Consider the following 19,723-nt stretch of genomic DNA (forward strand, 5'->3'; position numbering starts at 1 on the left):
GTGTGTGTAGGGTGTCGTTATTGTTCAGGCTGACCTCAAACTCAATTTCTTGCCCTCAGCCATCTGAGTAGCTGGGATAACAACCTTCACTCTGGGCTTCCATACCAGGGTTGGTTAAGGCTTTCAGAAAGGCAGGTTCAGGTGTGGCCTGCAGGGGATGAAGAGCGTAGTCTTAAATGCTGTGCTCTCACACAAGGCCTGTCTCAGAGCCTCAAGTTGATTGTATGAAAATAAGTTTATTGACATCTTGTCAGCACTGAGGAGAAAAGGGGGGCTGAGCTGGGGAGGTCAGACAAGACACACAGCAACGGGAGGCAGAGGACCCAACCTATACCTCCCCAATCAGAATCCAGCCTCCTTCTCCCGAAAGTTGTGGCCTTCTACATTCTCATTTGTCTAGCAAATGCCCAACCCTTCCGAAGTCAGCTGGGGGAGTGGGGATGTTCCCACGCGTTGCTTCTCTTCCAAGAATAGCAACTATTAGGCAAAGGGGCATGTCGCAGAGCCAGGAGGTCCCCCTCCCATCCCACATGGGGCAATATAACAACATAAAATTGATGGCTTACAAGTTGGGGGTTACAGGAGGCAGTCAGGCAGACACCACTGTACCAGAGAAAGGGGCTGAGGGCGTCCCACCCAGGGGACCCACTCAGAGAATCAGGCACTAACTAGCACAGGAAGTGGGGTGCTCACTTCCCTAGAGCAGGAAGCCAGGGTGCATCTAGGATGGGCAAAGAGCAGCTTCCTCCTCGACTGCGCAAAGCAGGGAGAGGGGTTGCAGGCAGGCGCGTGGACGGGAGAAGATTTCACGGAGACTTCCAGCGACTCCGCCTCTTCCGTGTAGGGAAGCCTTTCTTCCTTTTGTGTGGTGGTGAGTCGTGGAGGGGTACTGGTGGAGCTGGGGGTGGTTTGGGCACCCCTTCCTCGCTTCTAGGAGCGATGATCACTCCCCTAGCTGCTACTACAGCCCCATCCACGACAGCAGCTACCACGGACACAGGCTCTGAGGGGACCTCCACCTTGGGGGCAGGTGGTGGCAGGACTGGCTTGGGAGGTGGGGGCGGAGGCGGAGGTGGGGGCGGAGGCAGCGGGTCAGCTGGGGTTCCCGGCAGAAGGGGTAACAGGGCGCTGAGGGCCTCGCTCAGTTTGGCCAGTCCCTGCCGAAGGGTGCCAGCCAGCTCCCTGATGGCATTGGCAGTCTCCTGCTGAGCCCGCAGAAAGTCCAGGGACTGTTCTGGGGCTGAGGTGGGTCGAGGAGGTGGTGGGCTAGGGGATGAAGGTGCCACTTGGGCCAGCGGCGTGGGTGGCGGTGGAGGGGCAGGGAGAGGTGGAGACAAGGCTAGGCGGGGCAGCTGGACAGGCTGCATGGCTGCAGGGGACGGGGACTCACCCTCCTTGGCTTCTGGGACATTACCAGAGGACCGGGCCCAGGACTCTGGGCTGCTGGAGCCCCCTTTGCTCTGAGCTGGGGTGTCTGTGAAGAGAGAGACCTTGAGTAAGTTATAATGAGCCTGCGAGGCTTCATTTCCCGTTTTGGCTTCCTGGCCCCCAGAGCAGTCTCTCAATCCCTTCCTCCTCTGATGAAACAGGGTTTCTAATCTGCAAGTCCTGACCCTCTTGCTTCAGCTTCTAAGCGCGGGTAGTACAGGTGGGCTCTACCATACCTGGCTTGACTTTGCCTTTTAGACATGCTGGCACACACTTGTTAACCCAAATACTTAGGAAGCCAAAGCTAGGAGACTGAGAAGCTGAAGGCCTGCACCCACTGCTCACCCAGCTTGGATTATATTACACCATATACACCCTTAAAAAAACCAAAACAGAGTTCGAGGCCAGCCTGGTCTACAAGAGCTAGCTCCAGAACAGGCACCAAAGCTACAGAGAAACCCTCTCTTGAAAAACCAAAAAAAAAAAAAAAAAACAAAAAAACAAAAAAAACCCAAAACACCCTAAGATCTCTCCCACCCCCAGGAAACACACACACACACACACACACACACACACACACCCCACAAAAGCCGAACAGCTATCAAGTCTCATACTTGAAATACTTGTAATCAGGAGCGTGAAGCCAGAGGATTGGCTGGAGCTCAACCTGGGATGTATACAGAGACTGTGTCTCAAAAACAAGAAAACAAAACACAACAAACCCAGTTGTACTGCCACCCAAGTTAGAGCATGTCAAGAGAACAGAGGTCGGTGACATCAGTCTCTGAATGCAGAGTCGTCGATGCATTAAACCTGGTGCCAGCTTCAGAGGACCAAAGCCTTGAAAAAGTCTTGCTGTCCCCGTAGGTAGCAAGAGGCTCTGTGTGCTCCCCAAAGTTCAGAATCACCTGGACACTCACCATTCACCTCTCAGCTGGAGTCCCTGGAGAGGAGACAAGAACGGCCGGCTCACTGGCCATACTTCCTGGAAGCTCTCTCCAGCCATGAAGGCACGGGAAGGGCTTCCTAGTTCTGTCCCTGCCTGCTGGGCTTCCCAACCTTCCCAACCCGGGACCTGACTGACACTCTTGGACTTGAACAATCTGCCCGAAGAGGACTAAGGTCCTGGGTGACCAAAACCTCTTCCCTGAGCTGGAGTCTGGGGCTCTCTAGTGTCTTCAGGGGGGAATTCTTCAAATCTGTGCACTGCCTACTGATACTCCCAACTCAGTACTGAGCTCCTGATCCCCTTCCCATACTCTTCCTCTTCCACCCCTGCCTCAGAGACAGCTGCTCCATCCTTTAGCTGGGGCTAAAGTATGTCCTTCATTCCCCGTTCTTTTCCTATGCTGGAGTTGGAACCGAGTTTCATTCAAGCTAGGTGTGTGCTCTACCATTAACTACATCAGCAGCCTTGTGTCAGTGTGGGTGTGCAGGAGTATGTATGTGTGAGGGATATGTGCACGCATGTGGATGTGGACTGTCTAACTTACTCTTGAGAAAGGTCTCTCCTGGACTTTGCTGTTTTGGTTTGACTGGCTGCACGACGTGACCCCAGGGTCCTACTGACTCCACCTCTTGAGTGCAAGAATTTCACTTATGTGAACTACACAGGGCTTTTAAGCCTGGGTTCTGAAGACTGAACTCAGAACTTCATACTTCTCTGGCAAAAACATTGCCAACTGAGTTCTTTCTTCAGTCAATTTTTTAAAAAATTGGACTGGAGATTTGGCTCAGAGGTTAAGAGCACTGACTGTTCTTCCAGAGGTTCTGAGTTCAATTCCCAGCAACCACATGGTGGCTCACGACCATCTGTAATGAGATCTGGTGCCCTCTTCTGGCCTGCAGGGACACATACAAGTAGAATGCTGTATACATAATTAGTAAATAAATTTTTAAAAATATTTTTATTTTATTATTTAATCTTGGTTTTTCAAGATAAAAGAGTTTCTCTATGCAGTAGCCCTGGCTCTCCTAGAACTCTGTAGACTAGGCTGACCTTGAACTCGAGAGACCCACCCACACCCCCTCCTGAGTGCTGGTGGCAAAGGCGTGTCCGACCACAGCTACGGTTTTTTAAGTTTAATTCTGTGTATGTGTGTGACTGTGTGGGTCTGTGCGTGAGAGTACAGACGCTCCAGAGGCCTTGTGGTTCTGAGTGGCTGGTGTGGTTGCTGGGACCTGAGCCTGTGACCTCTGTAAACAGTGTGGGCTCCTAACTGCTAAGCCATCTCTCCAGCTCCCCTGCTTGTTGAGACAAGATTCTGCTGACTTGCCCAGGCTGGCCTTGAACTTCCATCTACTTTAGCCTCCTTTAGTAGCAGAGACCACAGGCCTGCACCTCCACACCGGCTCTTTTTTTCTTAAGACACTATCCCCATGCAGGTTCCACACAAACCGCATCAAATCTGACACCCAATTTAGACTCTTCTGAGTCCATAGCTCTGGCCTTGTCCGATCACTGTCATCTCCCTACCGGGCTCCCCACCCTCATCCAATGCACCCCCAGTCCCTTCTCCACCATCATCCTTGTGGGGTACCAGTACAACATATCCAGACTCCAGGAAGGTATCTAGGCACGACCGACTGCCTACTGCCTGCTTCCGTGTGTACGGGAAATGTCAGAACACGCTGTTCTACAGATGCAGACAGGAGATCAGTGGCTGCCTAGGACCCGAGCAACAGGTGTGGTGGCTCCAGGCCTGCAGGCTCCTACTGTGGTCTCCTTAAGGAGACTCTTATCTAAAGTGGCTGCCAGGCCTTTCGCCCCAAGGGATTTCCTCTAGCACTCATTTCCCCAGGGCCTGGAATCCCTGTTTGTTGTCTGTCTAATCACTCTAGGTGGGCTCCACCAGCCAAGGCTTCACTGAGCTAGCTGCTTTTTTCCCAAGCTTAGGATATTCCAGGCCTCACATACTAGGCAGGGGCTCTATTGGACAGCCTTCTTTTCCATGTTATTTTTTTAAAAAAATTATTTCACACCAGGCAGTGGTGGCGCATGCCTTTAATCCCAGCACTCAAGAGGCAGAGGCAGGCAGATCTCTGTGAGTTTGGGGCCAGTCTGGCCTACAAGCGCTAGTTTCAAGGAGAACCTCCAAAGCTACAGAAAAACCCTGTCTCAAAAAAACCAAAATAATAAATAAATAAATAAATAAATACATATTTCATATTTACTCATTTGTGTTTATGGGGTTCAGGCACACATGCCATGTTGTACACATACAGGTCACAAGACAACTTGTTCCAGGGATTGAACTCATGTTTGGTGGCAAGCACCTTTTAACCACTCACCCACCTCAGAGACCCTCATTTATGTGTGTGTGTGTATGTGTGTGTGTGTGTGTGTAAGCGCCAGGGGATGGGATCAGATGAGGTGGTGGTGTCTTTTGTTGTTTTTCAAGACAGGGTGTTTCTCCATTTAACAGCCTTGGCTATCCTGGAACTCTGTCAAACAGGCTGGCTTTGAACTCAAGAGATTTGCCTGCCTCTGCCGCCCGAGTGTTGAGATTAAAGCTCTGGCTGGCCTGGAACTCAGTATGTACAACAGCCAACCTCAGATTTGGGGTGATGCTCCTGTATCTATGACTATGCGCCACCATGCCTGGCTATTACATCTCCTTCAAATACTATGCAGAGATAAGTGATCCCCAGTTCAGTTCCCAGTGCCAGTAAAGATACAGCAAAGAAAATGTAGGACAAATTCTAATTGGTGTTTTTTTGTTTGTTTGTTTTTTGGAGACAGGGTTTCTTTGTAGTTTTAGAGCCTGTTCTGGAACTAGCTCTTGTAGACCAGGCTGGCCTTGAACTCACAGAGATCTGCCTGCCTCTACCTCCCAAGTGCTGGGATTAAAGGCGTGCACCATCACCGCCCTGCTTTCTCTAACTGGTCTTAATAATAAAAACTTGGAGTCAACTATCGGTGAAAGCTGAAGGATCAGAGAAGCAGAGTGGTCAGCCACTAGAGCTCTTACCTCTACCAAAGCTCAGATCAAAGGGCGATCCTGTCCTCAGACTGACTGTCTCAGACTGCATCTAAGCTCCTGTCTCCTCCTGCCTTATATTCCTCTCTCAGACCAGCCATATCCCTTCCTGTCTCCACCTCCCTAGTACTGGGATTAAAGACACATTGACTCCCAAATACTGGGATTGTAAGTGTTAACCATCACTGCCTGGCTGTTTCTCTTTTAGACTGATTATACTTACATAGCGCCCAGGGTGGCCTTGAACTCACAAAGATCCACCAGCCTCTATCTCCAGAGTACTGGGATCAAAGGCGTGTGCCACCACTGCCTGGCCTTTATGGCTAACTAGTGGCTTAGTTCTACACTATGTTCTTCAGGCAAGCTTTGTTAGAGCACAAACAAAATTATTACTACAAGCAGGCTTCTCACAGCTGCTCAGTGCCCTGCTCCTCTTCTTCCACTACTGATTCCCGCTTTATAGGTTTCACACAGCATTTAAAGGCTAGTTAGGCCAGGTTCTGTGGGGCACACTTCCAGTCCCAACATTCAGGAAGCAGAGGCAGGCAGATCTTGGTGAGTTCAAGGCCAGCCTGATCTACACAGTGAGTTCCAGGACAGCAAAGGCTACACAGAGAAACCCTGTATAAAGAAAAAAAAAGTTGGTTAAGGATACTGTAGTCTCAGGACCTTTGCATATGTGGTTTTCTGAGGCTGAAAGGCTCTTCCCTCAGATACCCAGTAGGTTGTAGTGTGAATATAATACATTATATACATACACACACACATATATGTGTGTGTATATATATATATATGTAAAATCGTGTGAATATGTATCTCAATTCAAGTTTCTGCTGATGTCACCACCTCCGAGAAGCCCTCCCTGACTCTATTTAATAGCCCACATCACTCTAAATAACTGTTTGGTACAGGGTCTCCATGCAGCCCAGGTTAGCCTCGAAACCTCCCAAGAGCTGGGATTTCATTGTGAGCTGCCATTCCCTGACTCAATACCCTCTCAATAGAGGGTATTTCTCTTGTTACTGGTTACTATCTGGTGACATCATGTGGCTATTTGTGGTGTTTCCCTCAACTACAGCAGCTCCCTAAGGGAGAGGAATCTGTCCTGTCCTCTGCTGTATCTCAGCTTCTACCCCAGGAAGAGGGTCTTAATAAACATTTATTGAGTATATAAAAATGAATAAAGTGGAGCCGGGCAGTGGTGGTGCACACCTTTAATCCCAGCACTCGGGAGGCAGAGGCAGAGGATCTCTGTGAGTTAAGGCTAGCCTGGTCTACAGAGACAATTCCAGGACAGGCTCCAAGCTACACAAAGAAACCCTGTCTCAAAAAACAAAACAAAACAAAAAGGATAAAGTGGCTTCCACCAACTTCTAAAAAAGAGAGAGTTCAGGAGATGACTCAGTGCAAACGTGAGGGCCAATCCAGAGCCTCAGGGTCCACATGATGGGTAGGCGTGGTAGCAAGCCTGGAATTCCAGTCTTGGAAGGCAGAGACAGGGAAACCTCCAGAGCAAGCGGGCTGGTAGGCGAGTCCATCTGTCAGCTCTGGGTTTGATTGAGTGAGCCTGCCTCAAAGACTAAAGTGAGACAGGTGACAGACAACTCTGCACATCAACTTTGGGCTTCTCCATGCACATGCACGCCTGCAAACACGTATAGCTACCACACACGACACACGAACATGTAACAGACTTGTTGTTAGTATCCTGGTCTGATAGGACCACTTCACAGAAAGATACTTGATTCAATCTGAGAACACAGGTCAGGCATTTCCGGGCTCCTGCACTCCCCCCCTCTACCTGAGCTCCAAGTCCTGACCTTGACTTACAAGCTCCACGGCTCCTTCTGTCTTACCCATTAACTGCCCAGGTGCCAATGGGTAACGATTGCAGGCAGACTACAGGCAAAGAAACCGCTGAACATCTCTCCGCTGCTGTGTGGCCTCAGGTAGGGAAATGAACCTCTCTGAATCTAGGACTACCTAGCTAAAGTGAGATGGCTCAGCGCATAAAGATGCCTACTGGGCAAACCTGACAACTTGACTTCGATCCCGAGAATCCAAGGTGGAAAGAGAGACTTATAAAGAGGCTGAGAAAGGGAAAGTCTCCACAGCAGCTCTTCATGTATGACCTTGAGGAAGTCACCAGACTTCTCCAAGTCTTTGACTTACAGCGGAGAAGTAAGGACCTCAAACTGTTGACCATGACATCACAAGCTAGCCATGTACTCCAGAGACATCCGAGCAAGCAATTTGCCTGTTCTGCCTCACGAAGTTCTCACAGGAACCCTTGGAGGGGAAAACTTACTTCTCACCTGTGTTTGGCTGGAGCAGAAATGAACTCGGACTAACCTACTGGGATGCCACCACCCAGCGACAACACTGTAATTAACACTCAGCCTGGACTCTGCCTCTAGGCAATCCCGTGTCCCGTCCCCCCGCCCCCCAATCTCTCTCTCCTGTTTATTTTCGGGGCTGAAAATGAGCTCTAGAGCCCCATGCATGCTGGCCAAGTGCTCTACCAGTCCTCTTTCTGCTTTTGGTTTGGCACAAAGTCTCCTAAACCCCAAACTGCTACTGAACTCACACTGAAGACCAAGGCGACACCAAGGTCCCTGATCCTCCTGCCTCAGCATCTACCAAGGCTGGGAGGGGCAACCAGCCTCACCTATGGAAATCCTGCCTGGCTGCTGATGGCTTTTCCCAGCTATGGACCCCAGGTAGGGCTCCTAGGGCTGCTTCCATGTCTACCTCTGACCAAGAGGCTGCCCAACCACCCAAAGCAGTTCATTTCCTTTACTAAATCATTATTTTTGGAGAAATGGAGTCTCACAGGGCTCAGGTTTGCATTTTATCAAGCCTGAGGTAACCTAAGGTTACCCAAAGATAACCTTGGTCTTCTAGCAATAACTTCAAGATACTGGGATTACAGTCATGTGCCAACACAGGGATCTATGAAGTGCTGGGGAATCCGACCCAACGCTAGGAAAGCACTCTACCAGTTGGGCATCTACAGACGGCCCTTGCTCGCCCTTCTTTTGAACCAGGTCTGCTGTAGTACAGGCTAGCCTTAAACTCATTTTTCTTCTGCCTTCACCTTCCAATGACTAGAACTACAGGCCCATTGCCACCACGTCTAAATCAAATCCTTTCTCTGACCTTAACACCCTAGTTCTAAAACGTGGGTGACAACACCCACCTCCCAGTTTTTAGGAGACTGTGATAAACACGCCTGAAGGATCTGGGCGTGAACTGCGTACAGTAAGCTTTAGAAGTGTTTGCAGTTGTTACAGGAGTGGCTTTGGGGACTCACCTGCCCGTCGATCCTGCCTGCGATCCTCCGACAAAACATAGCGTTGCGCACCAGCGGTCGGAGCTTGTGGCTGTGAAGAGGCGGCTGTCGGGGACTCCTCAGTCCCAGCTCCAGCCCCGGGCCCCGCCACACCCGGCCCCAGGATGGCAAAAATAGTCTCCTCCTCCGCGGAGAAGGTGTCCTCGGCGGCGGGCCCCGCGCCCTGCGTGGAGTGCGGCACTCGGGCCAGCTTCTCCTTGGTGCGGCGCTTGAAATCGTTCCAACGCTTCTGAACCTCCTGGCCCGTGCGCTTCCAGCTGGTGATGCCGTTGATCTTGCTGGCGATGCTGTCCCACACTCGCCGCCGCTCGGCCACGCTCACCCGACGGCTCTGCGCACCATAGAGCTGAGGGTAGTGGGCACGCACCTCCCGGATCAGGATCTGGTTCTCCTCGAAAGAGAACCGCGGTTTGCGGAGCCGGGTGGTTTCCTCCGCTTCGCCCGGCGCCGCCGCCGCGGTCGCCGAGGCCATGGCGCCCCCAGACGCCACCGATCGGCTGCCTGGCGCATGGGGGGCGCCGGCTCTGCGGGCAAAGGGTGAACAGCGCTGGCGGGGGCTCGGTGTCCCCGTGTCGCCCCGACACGGGCTCCTCCGGTCCCCTGTGCAAAAGTGGTGGTGGGAGCGGCGAGCTGCTGAGTGCAATCAGAGGTGCTTACTCGTAGTTGACACCCGCCCAGTGCCCATCTTGTGCTTCACGCGGCCGCCGAAAGCCTCGCGGAGGAGTTGATGGGTACTGGGGGACAGTCTGGAAGGATGGAGGGAAATGAGCAAAAGTGGAAAGGAGAAAGGTGTCGCTGCAGGAGTTAGAGGAGAACGGGGGCGCAGGGGAATAGGAAAGGGAAAGAGAATCGGGGATGTCCCGGGGGTCGAACACCCATAAGGCTTTGAAGTGATGCCAACCGAACAATGCAGTAGACAGGGGGCATCCAGATCAGAGGGGAGCGCTGGGGGGCTCTCAGGGCAGTGTCTGTTTTATGGTCCCCGAGAGATGTCCAGGAGCAAAGGTGAGATGGGAGCCTCTGGATAAGACGATAAAATATTAAGGCTGAGGGTCTGCAGGGATTGTGGGGGTCCTGGGATTGTCTGGAATGAAGGGGAGCTCCGGAAATAACGGAGGTCCTAGATAAGAGGGACCCCCGAAGCTCTTTGGGACTCCAGGAAGAGTGATGGAGCGCAGAGGATGGGGACCCAGTTGGGTCGTGGGTCACTCACCCGCGCCGCCGCAGCCCCAGCCTGCCGGTGGGTCAGGGCTTCGGCTTCTGCAGCCTCTTCCCTCCCCCCCATTTCTCCCCCCCCCCGGCCCCGCCCCCAGTAGCATCGAGATTCGAGGCGCATGCGCGCTGGACGAACGCTGTCTCCAGACACCCTGATAGCCAGGGCTGCGTTCTCTGCACTTTGCTTCTCTGCATGGCGCAAGCGCAGAACTGCTCATCGCTTTGCTTCACCAGAAGGACACGACTGCGCAGCCGCACACTTAGCATTGCGCTAGATTCCCTAGGCGTCTCATGCCCAAATGCGCATGTGCAAACCTACAGCGCGCTTGCGTCTCGCGGGCACCTTGCCCGCGGTGGTACCCAGGACCCAATGCGGGTGTAGCTGAGGAAGGAGAGCTGCTGAAGGGAGAGCGCTACGACAGAGAGGAGTTTCCTCTTTTTGGGTAGTCTTTTAGCCTACTCTCTCACCAAGCGAAAAGTCTTTTTGATAGAGATGGGGGAGAGCGGTGGGGGGGTGGAGTAGAGTTTAGTTTCCATGACAACTGCGTGGGTGAGGACGGGGGCGTTAGGAAACCTTGCCCACGCCCAATCACGCCCCAGCGCAGGATCGCTTGGGAACTACCTCCTACGGATTGGGGCGGGGCACCCTGGCGATATTTCCCGCCCATGCAGAGGCGGTAACCATAACAACCTAGCAATCTCCCAATCATGCCTGGGAGGACCCCTGTTCGCGTTTTGACGTCACTGCTAGGAGAGGGAGTTCAAAGGCTGGGGTTTCTTGGAGGGTGGGGACGAGAATCCTGGCTATGGCCCATTTTAATCAAAAGCGCAAAGCAGGAATAAATCATCAGATGAATTTAATCTATTAACAGGCTGGATGACTGAGTTTAGCCTTGTGAAATTTTTTTTCAGTGCCAGTAGTTGCAAGGTCATTGATTAAGCGGTGCTTCTTCATTCATCCTGTTATTTGTGAGCACCCACTAGTTCAAGGTCCTATCCTTACAAAAGGCAAAACTCCGTTTCTTCTTCCTGCTCACTCCCAAAATTTGCTTTTGAGGGCATCTCACCAAGTATCCCATGCTGGCATTGAACTTGCAGCTATAATCTCGCTGCAGCCTCCAGAGTACGTAAAAAGCCCACCGCATTCAAGGAAAGGTGCCCTGTGTTAAGAAGTGAGGCGGGGGAGGGGCTAGAGCGATGGCTCAGCTTAATAGCTTTCCCTTAAGGACCGGAGTTTGGGTCTCCGCACCCATAACCATCTTTTGCTCCGGTACCAAGCGATCTGATGCCCTCTTCTGGTACCAGACACACATGTAGCACACAGACATACAAGCAGACAAAACACCCATACACATAAAAGGGGGGAGGTTAGTTTTAATTGTTTATAAATGTATGTGGATGGGTGGTGGTGCCTTGGCTGCCAGAGAGGGCGAGAGATCCCCTGTAGCTGGATCCACCTGTTTCTACCTCCTGAGTGCTGGGATTAAAGGTGTGGGTGCCACCATTCCCTGCTGCTGATATGTAGAGAGAGAGAGTGTGTGTGTGTGTGTGTGTGAGATCTACATATTTTGGAGACAGATTTTATATATCTATATATATTTATATATACACACACACACACACACGCATACATGTTTTGGAGACAGCATTTCTTTGTGAAACAGCCTTGGCTGTCTTAAAACTCGCTTTGTAGTGACCTCAAACTCACAGAAATCTGCTTGCCTCTTCCTCCTGAGTGCTGGGATTAAAGGGGCTTTTAAAACTGTGTGCCTAGTTTATACTTTTTAAAAAAAGTTTTGTGATGGGGTTCGAGAGGCCAAAGATTAAAATCTATCAAAAGTCAGACCTGGCAATTCCTAGTCTAATAAGGCAGGAGGCTATCAGAGATGTAGATCCCTAGGTTCAACCTCCAGGGAACAGGAAAGAGAAAAGGGAAGAAAGAAAAAGACTTACCGGGCATGTCAGAGATGACCCAATGGGTGGAAGGTGCTTGCCACCAAGACTGAGATCTGAGTTCAGTCTCCAGGACCCACGTGGTAGGAGAGAGTGGACTCCCTCGAATTATCACCCCTTGGATGTTGTACCCCTGCCCCCACCCCACCCCCACCCATTGTAGTTTCTTCTCTCTAAGACAGTGAGACAGGGTTTCTCAACATAGCCCTAGAACTTACAGAGATCTGCCTGCCTCTTCCTCCGAGAGCTGGGATTAAAGTCATAAACCATTACTGCCTGGCCTTTGCACACAGTTTTTTTTTTTTGTTTTTGTTTGTTTGTTTGGTTTTTTTTTCCTTGAGGCAGGGTTTCTCTGTGTAGTTCTGGCTGTCCTGGAACTCACAGAGATCCTTCTACCTCTGCCTTCCAAGTGCTGGGATTAAAGGAGGGCACTACCACCACCTGGCTCCACAGTTTTTTTGAGAATTAAAAAAAAAAAGAAAAGAAAACCAGTGTCTAGGTGGAGGCTGAGAAGTATTTGGGAACCTGTCCCAGCCAGACAACCTGTGTTGGGAGGATATATGAGGTGGATCCCTTCCTACCTTCCTGTGGTTCCCAAGGTTGTAGGCAAATGCAGCCTCCCGTCTCCTTCATCTCTCTACCCCAGTGCCTAAAGGCACACAGCCCACTAAGTGAGCCAACCAAGTTCAAAGACCATAGACACCAGGGTCTCAAATCTAACTCTAAAACTCTTTATTCACAAGAACCCCACCCATATATCCTCATCCCATCTCCAAGCCCAACTCCTAAATAACTTAAAATCGTACTGGAGTTCTTCGTTGACCTTAAAATTAAAATGTAAGCAGTTGCCACATTCCCATAGGTTCTTATACTCTGGCTGTGGGACTCACATTGACTTAAGTAGCAAAACAGGGGTGGCAAAGAGATAAACCTCTCACCGGGGGAGGGATCCATCAATGATTGGGGTTGGGGGCAGAGAAAGTGAGATGGGATTGGTAAAGAAGTCAGGGGAGCTGTGGGCTTGGGCTCACTTGAAGCAGCCTGTGAAGCTACGAAGGCCCTGCAGCCTTCCAAGAGAGTCCTGACCCTCCTCCAGGTCCTGCTGGATGGCATGTTCAAGGAACTTGAGGGTTGAACTCGAATGGTCCATGGAGAAACCCGAGTCTGGAGATGCTGGAGATGGTTGTAGATATGTGGATGATTTCACACTCAGTACCAACATCAAGTTCCTAGCAGTGATGGTCCCAGCCAGTCTCTGGCATTGTCCCCGGATTCTGAAGACTGGCCTGTCAGAGCACGGTGGGATGCTGTAGGGTGGACAGTCCAAGGGTTCCCCCAAGGGATATTTACAGGGGATCTGAGAAGCCAACAAGGCTAGCTTAGTGTCATCAGAAGGCCATCAACATCCAGAAGAAGCCACCAAGATACAGGGTCCATGGAGAACAACTCTCACAGTGTCAGGAATCTCTGAGACAGGCGAACCCGGTTGCCAGCAACCCACAACGTTTCAGGATCCTGAAGACACAGAGAACAGTGGGATCCAGGAACCTCTGAAGGGTTGGGTGAGCAGAGAAGAGGGTACTAGGGTGAGAACCAGGAGGGTTTGAGGGTGTGGGTGATAGGCATCTCATGGGTATTACTTATCGCTTGACTTTGCGTCCAGCCGAGTTTCGTCCACCACGACGGTAGAGAGACTGCTGGTTGCTGTTGAGTGGACAGTACTTGAGCGTGTGAGCCTGGTCCCCGGTGGCCCCGCACAGAGGGCACACATAATGCCTCAGGATGGGACACACCACCACGCCTTCAGGTGTCTTCAGCTGGTGTGAGGCATAGACATGACGAGACTCTCCGTTGTGTTTGCAGAAGTTGCATAGGGCAGCCAGGCTCCCGGAGACCCCTGGCTCCTGCTCCCTCTTCTCCTGGAGCCTGGAGGTGAGCACCTCAGCTCCTTCCTCCTCCAGTCTTTGCCTCTTGCTCTGGATTAGAGTCAGTATCACCTGGCTCAAGTTAAAGTAGTCCCTCCACATGTCAAAGGGTGGTAGGTCCATGACACCTGGTGGCTGTGGGCACTGGGGAGGGACTGGGGGCCAGGGACTGTGAGGACAGAGAGCAGGAGGAGCAGGCCGGTTTGTGGAGCAGAGAGGAGGCACACCCCTTATAAATACTCCCCTAGAGCCCATTCTAAGCAAAGGTGGAGCTTAGATTTAAAGGGCCCACTTCCAGCCCAGGGTTCTTGGCTGACTCCAATCTCCCAGGGAGACTGGAAGCAGCTTATTCCCAGGTTGCCCCTCCTCCAAGGCATTCCGTGTTTTCTGGAAAGGAATTCCATGGGCCCCAGTTTCCTTCCGGTTCAGTTTAGGGCTTTGCTTATGTCTGTTGCTCACTCTCAGTTCCTTCTTCCCTCCTTCCTTCCCCCAGGATCATCCAGAACCTTATGATTTGATCCAACTTCTTTGTTTTATTTTTCAAGATAGAATCTCAGTATGTATATCCCTGGCTGTCCTGGAACTTGCTATGTAGACCAGGCTGGCCTCAAACTGGCAGAATCTACCTCCCTGGGTGCCAGGGTTAAAGGTGTGTACTGCCATGTCCAACTGAATTTTTTTAAAATTACATTTCTTTACTTAATAGTGGGGGCATGTCACATCTTACATGTGGAGATTGGAGGAAAACTTGCAGGAGACAGCTCCTTCCCCCAAGTCGGGGACCAAACTCAGGTCATCAAACCTGGTGCTAGGCCAAGCTGAGCCAGCTCACTGCCTCCAGGTGGGTTTTGTTGATGTCTGGTATAGTTTGTTTGTTTTTGTTTTTGTTTTGAAACAGACTTACATCTTGTTACATAGTCTTTGACCTCCCATCCTTCAATTCAAGGCCTGGGAGTGGTGCTCCTCAGTACTCTTTCCATATGGCTTTAAAAAAAAAAGATTTATTTATTTTGTAAATATATGAGTGTTCTATCTGCATGCACACCTTTATCCCAGGAGAGGGCATCAAGTCCCATTAGAGACGGCTGTGAGCCACCATGTGGTTGCTGGGAATTGAACTCAGGACCTCTGGAAGAGCAGCCAGTGCTCTTTACCATTGTGCCATCTCTCCAGCCCCTACTACAGCTTTTGACTCTGTCCTGCTTCAGTCTCTGGAGTGCTGAGAGGACAAACACAGAGGCCTGCGCAGTCAGCTCCATGGTGGAGCACTTTTCTATCTAGCATGCTTGAGTCCCCAGGTGGTTTGCCTACTTTTGGGAGGTAGAAAAGTGAGGATCAGAAGTTTAAGAGAGCTGGATCAGCAGTTAAGAGTACTGGCTGCTAACTTCAGTTAACTTCAGTTCCAAGGGCTCTGACACCTTCACAGCAATGCACATAAAATAAATTTAGAAAAAAAAATTAAAAAAGAGAAGATTTCAAGACCAGGCTTAGCTATTTGCAGCCAGTTTGAGGCCAGCCCCGCCTATTTAAGATTCTGCCTCAAGTAATAGGGGCCAGAGACTGCTCAGCAGTTAAGAGTGCTTCATGTTCTTTCTTGCATATGATCCAAGTTTGGTTCCGAGCACCAAGATCAGGCAGCACACAGTTATCTGTAATTCCAGCCCCAGGGGAATCTGGTGCCGTTGACCTCTCTGGTACCTGTACTCATGTGCATATAGATATTCATAATTAAAAACAATGAAGGAGGCTGGAGAAATGGTTGGGCTGTTGAGAGCACTTACTGCTTTTTACTAAGAACCTAAGTTAGGCTCCCAGCACCCACCCTGGGCAGCTCACAGCCTGTAACTCCCATTCCAGGGGTCTGATGCCCTCTTCTGGCCTCTCTGGGCACCCGCATATATGTGGTACACAAAAATCAAGGAGGCACACACACACATGTGCACACACACACACATGCGCACACACATTTAAAAAAATTAGAGGGGCTAGAGAGATGGCTCAGTGGTTGAGAGCACTGATTATTTTTCCAGAGGACCCGGGTTTAATTCCAAGCACCCACATGGCAGCTCACAACTGTGTGAATTCCAGTTCTGGGGGATCTGACACCCTCACACAGACACAAAATACATTTAGGCAAAACACCAATGTACATGAAATAAATTATTTAAAACAAAATCTGAAATTATAAAGAAAAATCTCAAAAAAAATAAAAAAAAAACCCTACAGCCACACTCCAGGATGTATTCCTAGAATTCTTTTTTGAAATTGTTTTTTGTTTTTTGAGATGTAGCCTGGGCTGGCCTGGAACTCCTGCCTAGCTTCCCAACTGTTGAGTGTCAGGCATGAGTCACTGGGCTCATGGACCTAGTATTCTTTTCCTCTTAGCATTTGTGTGTTGTATATATGTGTGTTGTGTATGTGTTGTTTGTGTTTCATATGTTTGTGTATTGTATATATGTGTTGTATTGTGTGTATGTGATCTGTGTATGATGTGTGCTGTATGTGTGTGGTGTTTTGTATGTGTGTTATATGTGTTGTATACGTGTGATGTGTGTTGTATTGTGATGTGTCTTGTATACATGTGTGTACATATGTGTGTTGTGTGATGTGTATTGTATACATGTGTGTGCTATATATGTTTGTTATATATTTGTGTATGTTGTATGTGTGTGCGTTGTGATGTATATGTGTTGTATGTGTCCTATTTGCATGTGTTATGTGTTTCTGTATATTGTATATACATGTATTGTGTGTGTTGCATATGCATGTCTGTTATATGTGTGTGTTGGATATATGTGGGTGCTTGCACTGCAGCACACAGAGGTCAGAGAACAGCTTTTGGAAGTCAAGTCTCTCCTTCCACCATGTGGGTCCTGAGGATTGGACTCAGGTTCTCAGGCTTGGAGGTAAAGCGCCTTTCTCCCCTCGGCGGTCTTGCCTGTTCAGCCTTTATCATCTCAGTAGTCCCGAATGAGAGGCAGATACTGCAACACAGCTACCAAACTGTCTGGTTCAATCCTCACAACTCCGCGAGGGGAGCACAGCGATGACCCTGTAACTCAGGTTCAGAGAGGGAAATTCATCAGTCTAGGGTCATACAGCAAGGAAAAGCTGGATCCAAACAAGTGCTGCCCAGTACTTAGGGTGCCTGGTGCTTTAAAAGCATGAATCTTTGAAGGCCATTGTCAGGCAAGGAGATGAGGACTCTATTCCTTCCCTATCACAGAGGATGTGAGACTCAGAGTCAAGAAGGAACACATCCAAGGTTACAAACTGGGGAGATAGCTGAGTCGGGACTGATACTTATGTGTGTGTGTGATTTTTTGTTTCTGTCCCCTCCTACATCCAGGTAAGGACCAAACCCAGGACCTTGAGCTTGCTAGGCAACAACTCTACCTCTGAGTTAAAACCAACCCTCAATGTGTTTATTTTTGAGGCAAGATCTCATGTGGCAAGGCTGGTACTGAACTCTGTGTAGCTGAGAATGACCTTGAATTTCTGATCCTCTTGCCTGTACTCATCAAGTACTGGGGTGACAGGTGTGTACCCCACTATGCCTGGTGTTTGTAATGCTTGGTATGCCATCCACTGTAAGCCAGGCATGGTGGTGTGTGCCTTTAACCCCAGCACTTGGGAGGCAGAGGCTGGCAGATCTCTGTGAGTTCGAGGCCAGCCTAATCTACAGAGATTACAGGTTAGCCGGAGATGCACAGAGAAACCCTGTCTCAGAAAACTAAAACAAAAGCAACAGCAACAACATGGCCCTCCGTTGTAGGGCCAGGTAGTGGGTTAAGGTGCTTGAGGATCTGAATTCAATCCTCAAGACCCACTTTTCAAATTTTCCTCTGACCTCCACATATGCATGCCTGTGCAGATTCACAGAAAATAAATACACATATTGAAACAAATTTGAAAGTCTCATTGTAGCTAGGCAAGGTGGGTGACATGTTCACAAGCCTAGATCTGAGAAAGATCTTGGTTTTGATGCTTGGGCAACAATTAAGACTATCACAGAAAGTCAAAAATACCATTGTGATCCCATAGTACAGATGAGCAGAAAAAGGCTCCAGAGAGGCTGAGGGGTTGGTCAAAGCTAAGTGGATAGCTGGGACCCACACTCAGAGTAATCTTCAGTCCCATGAACCTGCATATGGAACATAGTCAAGATAGATGAGCAACGAGGTGCTGTAATCCCAGCAAAGGCAGGAATATTGCTGCAAACTCAAACCCAGTCTGGGCTACAGAGTGAGGCAGCATCTCAAAACAAGGGAGCCAGGGGAGCTGGGTGAGGCTTGCCTAGTGTAGTACACACTGAGGTACAGCAACTGCAATTAGGGATGTCTGAGTCACTGGCTATGCACACAGGATAATGCCACAAACACTTTAACAAGGACAGCCTTCCAGGCAGAAGAGACACACTGGCTGCCGTATGTATGGGAGAGCAAGGCTTCTAATGAGGGGCCCAGAGCAAGCTCTGGATGCTACTACATCAGAAGTGGAAGCATGGTGACTCGGGTCTGTAATTCCAGTGTTGGGGAGCCTGAGGCAGGAGGGTCATGGGTTCCAATCCATCTTGGACTACATAGGGAGGTCATAGATATGAGAGAGAGGCAAGTGGCTCTCTTGAGTTTGAAGTCAGGATGGTCTGCAAGTTAGGCAGTGTGTGTGTCTCGAAAAAAGGAAAACTGATTATGGTGATAATTTTTAGGGTGAATGTTGTTGGGGGCTTCTGAGACCCCATGTGCATGGTAGAGCCCCAGTCCCCTGATCATTGACCATGATCTCTTTAGTTGAGAGTCTGGTACAGGGTAAGGAAAGGCAGGTTTGCAGAACCCAGTAGTAACTATTGCTATTTTTTGGCCACTCCATCCCCAGTGCCCGGCCTGCCGTCCTTATTTATTTCCCCGGTTTCCTGTTCCATCTTGTCACTCAGCTATGGCTACCTTTCCTCCTGGGCCTCTGGTTGTGGTTTATTTTTTGGATGTTTACAAGTGCCTCTTTAGATAAGCCCAGGTGGGATAGAGAGAGGAAAAAAAAAAAAAAACCGGAGGTGAAATTGACTAGAAACTGCCCAGCCTGGTGTTTACTATGTAGGGTTATGCTACCCACGCCTGGCCCTGCAGGGGTCCATTGCCCTGTTTACTTACTTCTGTGTTTCCTCTTCACCCTGACCTCCCCACCCCAGGCTAAAAAACAGATTAAGGGGGTTTCAGACAGGTGGATTTGCTAAGTATTACAAACCTTCAAACAGGTCTGCCTAAGGAACTTTAAGGAGAATTTGTGCCCATTTTGCTGATGGAGAAACCCAGGCTCATGTTCCACAGAACCACAACTAACGTTTATTAATTTATTTTAATCTTTTTTTTTTCAAAAACCTGGATCTCATTGTATAGCCTAGATTGACCTCAATCCTCCTGCTTCCGTTTCTCAAGCTCCTGGACTACAGGTATGTAACACTACATCCAGCTATATACATACATATTTTGGATTTTGGAGATAGGGTTTCTCTGTATATCTCTGGCTGTCTTGGAACTCACCTGCCTCTGCCTCCCCTGAGTGTGTGCCACCACGCTCAAGCTATATGGGTATTTTTCAAAATGTTAAGGGCAGCAAGTGTGCTCCATTGGTAGAGTGACTGCCTTGGAAGGGGGAAGACAAGCATGCTGACTGTGGCGGCCTGAGTAAGAATGGCCCCCGCCATGTGGGTGCTGGGAACTGAACTCAGGACCTCTGGAAGTGCAGCCAGTGCTCTAACCTCTGAACCACCTCTCCAGTCTGGGCTTATATATTTGAACCCTTAGTCATCAAGGAGAAGGACCACCTTAGTCTGTTCTATTACTGTGAAGAGACACCATGACCAATGCTTATGA

The 19,723-nt window shown here is 49.8% G+C and overlaps 2 protein-coding genes and 1 long non-coding RNA gene across 3 annotated transcripts; 1 reads left to right on the forward strand and 2 right to left on the reverse strand.

The window, feature by feature from the left end:
- Positions 1-216: 216 nt before the first annotated feature.
- Mypop (Myb related transcription factor, partner of profilin) lies at positions 217-10,071 on the reverse strand. The gene is made up of 3 exons (XM_085693145.2): positions 9,974-10,071; positions 8,722-9,506; positions 217-1,474 (listed from the first exon to the last, which is right to left on the reverse strand). Exons 2-3 carry the CDS (start codon positions 9,230-9,232, stop codon positions 807-809), a joined length of 1,179 nt encoding a protein of 392 aa, XP_085549271.2. The 5' UTR covers positions 9,233-9,506; positions 9,974-10,071; the 3' UTR covers positions 217-806.
- On the forward strand, positions 734-3,332 carry LOC148123410 (uncharacterized). Its single transcript, XR_015738456.1, has 2 exons — positions 734-871; positions 2,296-3,332. It is a non-coding gene; the product is annotated as an uncharacterized LOC148123410 (long non-coding RNA).
- A 2,602-nt stretch (positions 10,072-12,673) lies between the features above and the next one.
- Positions 12,674-14,807, reverse strand: Nanos2 (nanos C2HC-type zinc finger 2). The gene has a single exon (XM_085679785.2). It carries the CDS (start codon positions 14,106-14,108, stop codon positions 13,569-13,571), a length of 540 nt encoding a protein of 179 aa, XP_085535911.1. The 5' UTR covers positions 14,109-14,807; the 3' UTR covers positions 12,674-13,568.
- Between the last annotated feature and the right edge of the window lie 4,916 nt (positions 14,808-19,723).

This window comes from Myodes glareolus, chromosome 1 (genome assembly GCF_982192425.1).
Source record: "Myodes glareolus chromosome 1, mMyoGla1.1, whole genome shotgun sequence".
Classification (NCBI taxonomy): Eukaryota; Metazoa; Chordata; class Mammalia; order Rodentia; family Cricetidae; genus Myodes; species Myodes glareolus.

Excerpts from the sequence above, each read along its gene's own strand:
- Mypop (XM_085693145.2), bottom strand. The coding sequence starts at position 9,232 with ATGGCCTCGGCGACCGCGGCGGCGGCGCCGGGCGAAGCGGAGGAAACC. Across the intron at positions 1,475-8,721 it reads CAGGCAGGATCGACGGGCAG|ACACCCCAGCTCAGAGCAAA; the intron begins GTGAGTCCCCAA and ends CTCTCTTCACAG.
- Nanos2 (XM_085679785.2), bottom strand. The coding sequence starts at position 14,108 with ATGGGCTCTAGGGGAGTATTTATAAGGGGTGTGCCTCCTCTCTGCTCC.